The following is an 11,637-nucleotide window of genomic DNA, read 5'->3' as shown; positions in this document are numbered from 1 at the left end:
AGTATTCTCAGGTTTGGACTCCCGCATAACATTCGCGTTCGCATAACGTTCATTGTGACGATGTTTTCATTGTGACGATGTTGTTTTCCCGGGTGCCGCACAAACAGTTGCACCGATCGCTGCACGGCTGCACCGATCAGACTCTGTGACCTCGGACAAAGACCTTTTATAAGGACACGGGTTGTATCCCTGCTTGAGAGAATTCCAAACCCCTCCCCGCCATCACAGCCGTCTCTCCAACTCACAATCCCACAAGATATGCGGAAAGGACGACCCAAAACCAATGTAAACATCATTAAACATCATTCGTATATAAACATCATTAAAAGTAAATAATGACCTCGGCCAAAGTTCAAACGACATTTAATCTCTACATGATAGAATGCCACATAGCCAGTTGGGCGGTGTATACGCTAACAGATCGCTGTCTCCATTGATCTTGCCAAGGCCGTAACACCTATCAGCTCAAAATCCTTTTAACTGTTGATTTGGTAGTTCATACAATGAAGGAAATGCGTATCGGGAGTACATACGACATCGGGAGTACTAACTGCACGCGTCTTCAGTATCAAGCTTAAATCTGTCATGGTGGATCTGAAGAGAGGAATGCTTGGAGAAGTGGTGGGCTACTTCGGCATGAAGGAGGATCAGAAACGTAGACTCCCACACTGCCACATCCTGCTGATACTTGCTCCCGCATGACCTTATTTTCCCGGGTGCCGTACAAACGGCTGCACCGATCGAGATTTAACGGATGTTTATATAAATTGTTTAAAAGAAAAAAGCCTTCAATTTCTGATATTTAGCCTTTTCATTTGGGCCTCCCAATTGGAGGAAACTCCTCCCAACTTGGGATTTGGGCCTCCTCCCAACATTTGGACCCGTAGGGCGGGTACCGTTGCTAGTAGTAGTACATTCATTCAAAAAGAACCCGGGCAACGCCAGGTGCATTCAGCTAGTCTTCTATATATATATAAAATAAAGTTTTTATTTGTTTGTTTGTCTGCATGCGCTAATCTCCTGAATGGTGAAAGATAGGAGGAAACCTCTAAAACAAAAAATGTCGGGACGGGCCCCGGGAAGGTTATATGCTAGGTAGTGAGGCCTGGCGAGGCCGGTCGAGGCCGCTTCGGCCGGGCTGGGCCCATTTCGCAATGAAAAGCTGAGCTGAATTATAGTAGTAAATCTTCTACGGCCACGAGTAAAAGCTGAATTATAGTAGTAAATTCATTCAAAAAGAACTAAAAATGCCGGGACGGGCCCAGGAAAGGTTATAGGCTTGGTGGCAAGGCCGGTTGAGGCCGCCTTGGCTGGGCTGGGCCCATTTCGCAATTTAAAGCTGAGCTGAATTATAGTCGTCAATCTTCTACGGCTGCGAGTAAAAGCTGAATTATATTCATAAATTCATTCAAAAAGAACCCGGGTAACGCCGCGTGCTTTCGGCGAGTGTTTAATCTCACTATAATTCACCAAATGTCCATCCGTCTGTCTGTCTGTTCGAAGGTACCGTAAAAACTGCTGAACCGATCTCAACGATATTTTGGGTGGATAATCATGGGATCTCCAGGAGTAAAATAGGCTATTAATTTTTCCCAATTTCATCTTTAGTCTCCAGCATTCTCAGGTTTGGACTCACGCATAACATTCGCGTTCGCATAACGTTAATTGTTCTCATTGTGACGATGTTGTTTTCCCGGGTGCAACACAAACGGCTGGCACCGATCGCTGCACGGCTGCGCCGATCGAACTCGGTGACCTCGGAAACTGACAAAGACCTTTTATAAGGACACGGGTTGAATCCCTGCTTGAGAGAATTCTAACCCATTTCAACTGAAGGAATCACGTATCGGGAGTACATACGACATAGCGATTGTGAACACGATTAGTTTAATCTCTACATGAGAGAATTCCATGTAGCTATTTGGGCAGTGAATACGCTAACAGATCGCTGTCTCCATCGATCTTGCCAAGGCCGTAACACCTATCGGCTCAAAATCCTTTTAACTGTTGATTTGGAAGTTTTTACAATGAAGGAAACACGTATCGGGAGTACATACGACATCGGGAGGACTAACTGCACTCGTCTTCAGTATCAAGCTTAAATCTGTCATGGCGGATCTGAAGAGAGGAATGCTTGGAGAAGTGGTGGGCTACTTCGGCAAGAAGGAGGATCAGAAACGTGGACTCCCACACTGCCACATCCTGCTGATACTTGCTCCCGCATGACGTTATTTTCCTGGGTGCCGCACAAACGGCTGCACCGATCGAGATTTAACGGATGTTTATATAAATCGTTTAAAAGAAAAAAAGCCTTCAATTTCTGATATTTAGCCTTTTCATTTGGGCCTCCCAATTGAATGCCCGTAGGGCAGGTACCTTTGCTAGTATAATATAAATCTTCAAAAAATCCACCAAGAGACAAACTTAGAGCCTATCAGGTACCTACCAGTCGTCTGTGGAGGATTTCACATCCAACAGTGCTCATGAATCTCTGACGGCATCGCTGATTTATAAAACGGACAAACCCCAAAAGCCCGTTCGTAATTATCCTTCTTCTGTTCAGATTTTTTGATATTTATTGAACCGTACTCTTTGCAGAGTTAGTGCAACTGAAACAGTTTGTTGGCAAGAGTTGTACTCGGTGGTTTGCTATTGCTCTCCCAGCATTGTCTGTCTGTACTGTACTGAATATGATGGTGTTTGTTAATTGTTCCCATTCATGAATTTGACGAGTGAAATATCAAATGGTTAACACACAAACAAACCTATACACACACAAACAAACATATATATATAATATATATATATATATATATATATATATATATATATATATATATATACGCACGCACGTACGCACACACACACACACACGTACACACACATATTCACACACACACATATTCACACACACACGTACACACACATATTCACACACACACACACACACACACACACACACACACACACACACACACACACACACACACACACACACACACACACACACACACACACACACACACATAATATATATATATATATATATATATATATATATATATATATATATATATATATATATATATATATATATATATATATATATTGTTACAGACGTGGCTTAGATGTTATTTACCGAGCGGTTTGGTATGACCACGTCTGCACAAGTTACCCGATTATACCCGAACGTTGACTAATCGCGCTACGCTAGATCAATGAAGGAAAAGACACACGGCTGGGATTAAAATGACACGACACCAGGGATACGGTTCTCAAGACCTCCGGAGGAGGTTATATTGTTACGGAAGGTACACACACACACACACACACACACATATATATATATATATATATATTGTTACAGACGTGGCTTAGATGTTATTTACCGAGCGGTTTGGTATGACCACGTCTGCACAAGTTACCCGATTATACCCGAACGTTGACTAATCGCGCTACGCTAGATCAATGAAGGAAAAGACACACGGCTGGGATTAAAATGACGCGACACCAGGGATACGGTTCTCAAGACCTCCGGAGGAGGTTATATTGTTACGGAAGGTTAGATTACAACTACAAGAGGGACAGCATAGTAAGATAAGCACTTAGACACACTCTTATATTATTCCCAACAGACGACAGATAAACGGGACAAAAGGCTGACTCACACGGGGTTTGATGGCTAGGAAAGGCAGGATCGATGGCTCCAGGTGCACCTGGGCTCAAAGGTCAGAATCGACTCGGTCCGGTCCAGAGATGCGGGGAGGTATTCAGCGCTCGTACGCGGCAACTTCTCTCTCCAGGCTGGGGGCGCATCTGACCTCACATCCGGTGAGTCGCTTCGTATCTCCGGCGGGGAGTGACACGCCCTCGGCTCGTTAGCTCCGCCCCAGATGGAATCGGCACGTCGCCTCTCATTGGGTGCGTGCGGGGGGGGGGGTTACCGGCTCCGCCCTTGACGGGGGACTGACAAGGAGCCCCTTCGTGGTAACCCCGTGGAGCGCATGGTCCGGCGCGCATTGTCAATGGCGGCTAACCGAGCCGGTGTGATGACGCACACTCCCCCCGCGCAGCGTCGTTGTTGTTGTAATTGTTGTTGTAGTTGTAGTTGTAGTTGTAGTTGTTGTTTGGGGAAGAAGATGGAAGGAGGTATGGGAAAGGTCCTAAACTCACTACTGGTGCCATATAATCACATTCTGGTGCAACGAAGAGTCAGAATTAATGGAAAGGAGTCCTTAACTGACATAGACTAAGAATAACTAGCAAGATGTCCGAAAGTTGTCTACGTGAGATGCGGTGGACCTGGGCACGACATTTAATGGGGGAAAAAGGGGAAGGTCGGCTCTACTGATTGTTGTTTACAGACAATGGGACTAGGGAATGGGGGATTGGGGATAGTTGGGGAGTATTGGGGAAATAGGGGAATATTTACAAGCGGATATGGAGGCCAAATTCCATATTCGCAACACACACACACACACACACACACACACACACACACACACACACACACACACACACACACACACACACACACACACACACACACACACACACACACACACACACACACACACACACACACACACACACATATATATATATATATATATATATATATATATATATATATATATATATATAGTTACGGACCGCGGATAAGATGTTAATTTGCCGAGCGGATGGCGCCGCGGCCCGAATAGTTACCCCGACTAACCCGATTCCTGAACGTTGGCCAAAATCGCGCCACAGATATTCAGTGGTGAAAAAACTAAAGCGAAGGATGTGAAGAAGAAGAAGACAGAAGTAGGGAATACGGATATAATTTATTTGCTATTTACAACCAAAAGTAACCAAGGAAGGAAGAAGGAAGGATAATAAAATAATTTACAGAAGAAATCAGAGACACAGTGAAAATCGCTAGCTTATCTAAACAGGCTTAACTTATTACCCAGACAGAACAAACAAAGACGGACTCACACGGGGAATTGCAGAGTGGATTGGCTGGAAGGAGGTGGGTGGCTGGAGCGGGAGGAAGGCACGGAGCTGGCTGGAGCTTGATCCCGCACGGGACGTCGGGCTGGACCTCGACGGCCGCCGATGCCACCGATCCTGTCGTGTGCGCGGGGTAACGGGTCGGAGCTGCTTGGTGGAGCCAACGCGCTGGTGGGGGTTCTGGCGTGACGGGTTCTCTCTCCCTCTCTCCCTCTCTCACAAACTCCAGGACTCTTTCTCTCTTTGCTTCGCTTCGCCCCTTCTCTCCTCTCTCTTTCTTAGTCCAACCCAGTCCAACAACTTCCTCTCTTGCTTAGTCCAACTACTTCAAGGCTTTTCTGTGTCCTGATCTCCTCCCTCCTCTACTCTCTCTGGGGGTGTCTTCCTCGGGTTATATCAGCCCCACCCTTGACCCTTTTGCGAACCTCCCCCAAACGTTCTTTCTCCGCCCTCTAAAGCCAACCCCTCATTCTCGGTTGGTCGGCAAGGGCTGGTTCACTCCTCCCCTCTATGACGAGGTGGAGACATGCCCTTCTTCCCCGACCTTGCCTCGTGGCCAATGGTGGTTTTGGGGCGATTCGAGCTAGCCCCAGCCAAAGGGCAGCAATGGCGAACGAAGAAAACCGCCCAAATGCAGTTGGCAATTGCAGCAAAGTGGACGGCAGATGAAATGCAGCAAAGTGGACGGCAGATGAAATGCAGCAAAGTGGATGGCAGATGAAATGCAGCAAAGTGGCTAAACCTGGCACTTGGAAGATGCCATGTCGGAGGGATCTACTTTATTTAATGCAGTGCAATGGAGTGTCAAATTAATGGAAGACAAATCCTTAGCCTAATACACAGAATAAGGAAATAACTGTCAACAAGGGGGGAAATCTATGATTGGCTAACGTGAGTGCTTATTAACTAATTACGGGACGCACTTTGACCTTTATACATAACTGGAGCAAGCAGGGCGATATTTTTTACAACAATTTACACAACAACAAAAAAAAACCATTTTCATATCCACAACTATATATATATATATATATATATATATATATTACACACACACATACAGACTTGGCATTTAATATGGAATTTTTTTTCTTCTTGCTTTGGGTTTACTTTCTTAACTCAGTATATCAATCTGGTGAGTTTATTTTACACTTTGGTGATTTATTTGTTAAAAGAACCATGTCACTGATTGTCTGTCGCAGCAAGAAGTCAACAACAGGATTATATCACAGGTGGCGTGGCAAAATGTACGGACAGGTGCATTTGATGATTGGCTTCACAGTCGGGTATACAAGGGTTGTTGCGTTCTGTATTAGTGGAAAACAACTGCTGCACGTCTCTAAAAGTTATTGCTGCTTCCTCTGGAGATGGTCCGTCAACTCGACAATGCTGTTTGTCATGGAGTGGTGGCTTTACGAAATTACGGCATGAAACGGCGTGCTATTGCTCGGCAGTATGGCATCACTCAAGGTCATGTGTCAAAGATCCTGAAACGAAATGCTCAGAGGGGTGTCCCTACTCCAATACCGAGGCCAGGACGTCCCCGCAGAACCACAAGGAGGTATGATCGCCAGCTGCACCGGTTAGTCCGCAATGGCCGTACCAAGTCAGCTAATCGGCTTAGGGCTGAGTGGCAGCAACTGACAAATGTGCCTGTATCCAGAAGGCTAGTCAACCAACGACTGGTTCAAGCAGGCTATCGTGCCAGGCGTCCCCTGAGAAAGCCACGCCTGACCAGACAACACCCCCAGCGCCGATTGCAGTGGGCCAGAGAGCACCGTCAATGGCAGCCAGGACACTGGAATCGCATGATCTTCAGTGACGAGTCTAGATTTCTTGTCTATCGTCAAGATGGCCGCGCCCGAGTGTGCAGACAAGTGCATGAAGCCTACAACAAAGATTGTCTAGTGCCAAGAGTCCAAGCTGGAGGTGGTGGGGTGACCGTTTGGGCTGCTTTTCATGCAGGGGGCAAAACTGACCTGGTTGTTCTGAATGGAAACCTGAACCAGATCAAGTACAGGGCCACTCTGGAAGAAACATTGCTTCCATTTGCTCGTGCAGCCTTTCGAGGAAACTTTGTCTTCCAAGATGACAATGCACGACCTCATCGTGCTCGCATGATCCAACACTTTCTTCCTGACCGTGGTGTAGAGCATATGGAGTGGCCTGCCATGTCCCCGGATATGAATCCGATAGAGAACTTGTGGGCAGAATTAACGCGTCAAATCGACCACTTGGACCAGCAGCCGACCTCTGTGCGTGAATTGCAGCAGGCTATTGTCACTGCATGGCAAGCGATTCCTGTCCAAACCTTGGCAAATCTCGTGAACAGCATGCCTCAACGTGTACGTGCTCTCCTGAATGCTCGTGGGGATTATACGAAGTACTGAACTGTAATTTTACTGTCCGTAATCCCAGTCGTAATTTAACTTTTGTTTTTGTTAAAACAAAAATTGGCTAATGTGCAAAATAAAGAGATACTTCTGGAAAACGTACAGAAGTTTAACACAGTACTGTCCATGAATTGAGTTCGATATCAGTTTACATCACTTTCAAGGATCAATTTATTTGTTTCGAAATGTCAAATGTGGTTTTTGTTTCTTTTGAAGGTCACATTAACAAAATCTAGAATAATTTCAACATAATTCCAATGAACTTTTGGTTCTAAGACATCTTGAAAAGTAAGTTCACCCCCACAAAAAAATTATTCCATATTAAATGCCATGTCTGTATATATTGTTGCGGATTCGGAGGTCGGCGTTCCCCTTACCAAGGGGGGTTAATCCCCTTGTCTTTTACACTGGCTGATCCTCCCAGTCCTGGAAATTACACGCTCCTTTGCAGGGTGAGATTGGCCAGGGTGATTGGTCAATGGGTTCCCAAATACCTTTGTCAATCCCTCTGCAAAGCAGGGATATAATTCCCTGCTCGGACCCGGACAAGATGGAGTTTGCCGAGCGGTTAGCCGTCCGAAATCCGAGCTGTTAACAAAAAGACTAACCTGATTCTGAGCGGTTCTGCCAAATCATGCCACCGGTACTCAATTGAGGAAATCACGAAAGCGATCGGATGAGAGGAAACCAAAAGGTAAGAAAGAACAAATACGATTTATTACAAACAATAATGAAGAGGAAACGAAAGGAATAGAATGTACAAGAGAGGAAATAAAAGGACACAGGGCAATCTTAAACTACAGTCTTACTTGACAAACCCAGGACAGAACAAACAGACTTACACGGGAGTTAGTAATGGTAGGAATGGTAGGAGGAGAAGGGTCCAAGCAGATGGTAGGCGTCGAGGTCCGGCTCCAAGCTCGCGATTGGGGTCGAGGCGAAACCCGGCAAACAGCTCCGTGTGTCGTTGGACGCGACCAGACAATTATATAGCGGGGGGGGGGGGGGGGGGGGGGGGGGGAAAGCTGGTCAACGCTTTGGGTTCGTAATTGAAAACTCTGCCGGTCAATCTCCGTTTCTCTATCTGCCGCTCGCCTCCGTGGCTCTCTGGCTCATCTGCTTGTTCGTCTGCGGCTCCTCCCTCGAAGTAGTCCGCGGCGGTGCTTTTATTACATGCCTCGCGTATCAAGCCGCGTCCGCTTCGCTCCGTCTACCGGTGAACACGCCTCGGCCTGGATTGGTCGCGAGGCCTCACCGGCTCCGCCCCTTGATGGTGCGTTGACGGGGCCACGCCTTATTCCTGGAGCTCTGAGGACTCCTCATCCTTCTTCTCTGAGATGAAGCAAATGGGCAATGGCGTCTTGTGGGGAGATAGAAAACCACACGCACCACTTTTGAAGGGAACTTTGGGGCCTACTCTTATTTCATTAATGCAACGTAGATTCAACTATTGGGAACAGATCCTTACCTGAAACACATACTAATGAGATAACTGAAGAGGTTTCTATGGTGTCCTACGTTGTTGCTTGTGGCCTATCTAGGGTGCGATCTTTGACCTTTGGGAAGATGGGGATATTTACAGGGAATTATTTACAAGGCTTATTATTTACAAGTGAAGGTTCTAAAAACCGTAACAATATATATATACACACACACACACGCGTTTTCACGCAGGCACAAAACACACACACAAAATGCGCACACAGGACTTGCGCACAGAACACAAGACGTGCGCGCACAGAACACAAGACGTGCGCGCACAGAACACGACGCGCGCGCACAGAGCACGAGACGCGCGCGCACAGAGCACGAGACGCGCGCGCACAGAACACGAGACGCGCGCGCACAGAACACGAGACGCGCGCGCACAGAACACGAGACGCGCGCACAGAACACGAGACGCGCGTGCACAGAACACGAGACGCGCGCGCACAGAACACGAGACGCGCGCGCACAGAACACGAGACGCGCGCGCACAGAACACGAGACGCGCGCGCACAGAACACGAGACGCGCGCGCACAGAACACGAGACGCGCGCACAGAACACGAGACACGCGCGCACAGAACACGAGACACGCGCGCACAGAACACGAGACACGCGCGCACAGAACACGAGACACGCGCGCACAGAACACGAGACACGCGCGCACAGAACACGAGACACGCGCGCACAGAACACGAGACACGCGCGCACAGAACACGAGACACACGGGACACGAGACACACGGGACACGAGACACACGGGACACGAGACACACGGGACACGAGACACACGGGACACGAGACACACGGGACACGAGACACACGGGGCACGAGACACACGGGGCACGAGACACACGGGGCACGAGACACACGGGGCACGAGACACACGGGGCACGAGACACACGGAGCACGAGACACACGGAGCACGAGACACACGGAGCACGAGACACACGGAGCACGAGACACACGGAGCACGAGACACACGGAGCACGAGACACACGGAGCACGAGACACACGGAGCACGAGACACACGGAGCACGAGACACACGGAGCACGAGACACACGGAGCACGAGACACACGGAGCACGAGACACACGGAGCACGAGACACACGGAGCACGAGACACACGGAGCACGAGACACACGGAACACGAGACACACGGAACACGAGACACACACACACACGCAAGCACACACTTCAGCTTGTCTGTGGTGATTGTGAACACAAATTTAGAGAAATGTATGTTTTGTGTCGCTTGCCGACAACAACTGTTACTCAAAGATGTCGGGATGGCTTCACATGATCCTTTATTGTGACCATTCCTACATCCTTTTACTTAACAAAGTTTATTTTTATTTATTTATTTTTAACTACTTGTGGACTTCGCTTTGTCTTAATTGGAACTTCCCACTACATCCCTCCCTCTTTTGCCCAAGGTTTGCACACTTGGCAAATCTGACGGGTCTTCCAGCCCTCGTTGTCCCGGTGGGCTACAGCAAGCAAGGCCTGCCCATCGGCTTGCAGGTAAGTGGTTTGAAACTCTAAGCGCTTGCTAAAATGTAAATAATTTAGCGTACTTGTATCATGTAGACAATTTTACCTGATGTATAGCGTTGGCACTGCATTTTAGCAATATTTTAATAAGCTGAGTTTTGAGGTTCTATTTATGTGCACACACGTGTGCTTGTGCGTATATCCTGTAGCATCAACAATTGGACTTTGCAAGGAAAAACAATAATTTTTGGTGGTTCACTTTCTTTCCCTTTGTTTCACTGTACGTCTCAGGTCATGGGTAGCTGGTGGGCGGAAGAGACTGTACTGCGTGTTGGCAGGAAGGTGGAGGAGATCTGTGGCGAGAGACGCAAACCGAAGGTTTACTTTGATTTGCTTCCAGACACCTGAAGCACCATGGTTACATGTCCAACGTTGTGCCCATACGTCTTATTATTCCCCTCTTGTTTTGTGCTCTTGGATCTCGCTTGGTCTTTCCTACATTCATCTTTGTTGATTATTTGGCAGTTTGAAAACAGCATAAGATGTAATCTCAAACCTATTTGAAAATCTGTTAACACTAATTGCAAAATGCATGTGAAAGAATTGCAAATATTTTGTTCCTAATTGTGAAAAAAAAAAAAAAAAAAAAAATCTTTTGGTTCCTAATGGCATTGTTTGAGAATCTTGTCTTACTTTTGAATTACCAATGAGCTGCCACAAAATATATGTTGGTCTATATGTCTTGTGACTGTGTGCACTTGTTCCGTGTCGTGTGAAAGTCAAAGAAAATGCATTGGGAACTAGAACGGCATTCGGTAGAGCGCGTACCTCTGTCAGGTTGAACAGTTTATGTTGTGTATCCCACAAGTCCGCATTGCGAACACGATCATTCCTGGGCGTGCGCAGAGACACGGCAGTTCGGTGACACGCAGAGCAGGACCAAGGTAGAGCGAGGAGGACCATCGTACAGGACGGACAATTGTGCCAGTTGTGATGAAGATATTTTTTTAGACAGTATGTAATAGATGAATCAAGAATTCAATGTCCATAAATTTTTGTCAGAAGAAGAATCACAAATTTTAATTGATCCACCATTTGCCCTTCACGTGACTCGTGGTGGTCCCTCTCGGCTCTCCCCCCGTTGGTATTTTTGTGCACATAAGATTGTTCACGGTTCTGTTTAAATATTATTTAAATATGTATAACCTTTCCCCTTCAGTGTTTTACTCAGTGGTATTTTACAACACGCTGTTTTTCTTCCTATTTAAAAGG

General features: G+C 46.9%; 1 protein-coding gene across 1 annotated transcript in view; it reads left to right on the top strand.

The window, feature by feature from the left end:
- Positions 1-11,103, top strand: part of LOC137439742 (uncharacterized) — a 94,595-nt gene extending 83,492 nt beyond the window's left edge. The window contains exons 19-20 of the mRNA XM_068135796.2: positions 10,308-10,395; positions 10,657-11,103. Of these exons, the coding sequence (XP_067991897.2) occupies positions 10,308-10,395; positions 10,657-10,773 (205 nt within the window). The 3' untranslated portion in view covers positions 10,774-11,103. The remainder of the gene's footprint in view (positions 1-10,307; positions 10,396-10,656) is intronic.
- Positions 11,104-11,637: the final 534 nt, after the last annotated feature.

This window comes from Myxine glutinosa, chromosome 14 (genome assembly GCF_964187855.1).
Source record: "Myxine glutinosa chromosome 14, kmMyxGlut1.1, whole genome shotgun sequence".
NCBI lineage: Eukaryota > Metazoa > Chordata > Myxini > Myxiniformes > Myxinidae > Myxine > Myxine glutinosa.
This window is presented reverse-complemented; position numbering and strand designations above follow the sequence as displayed.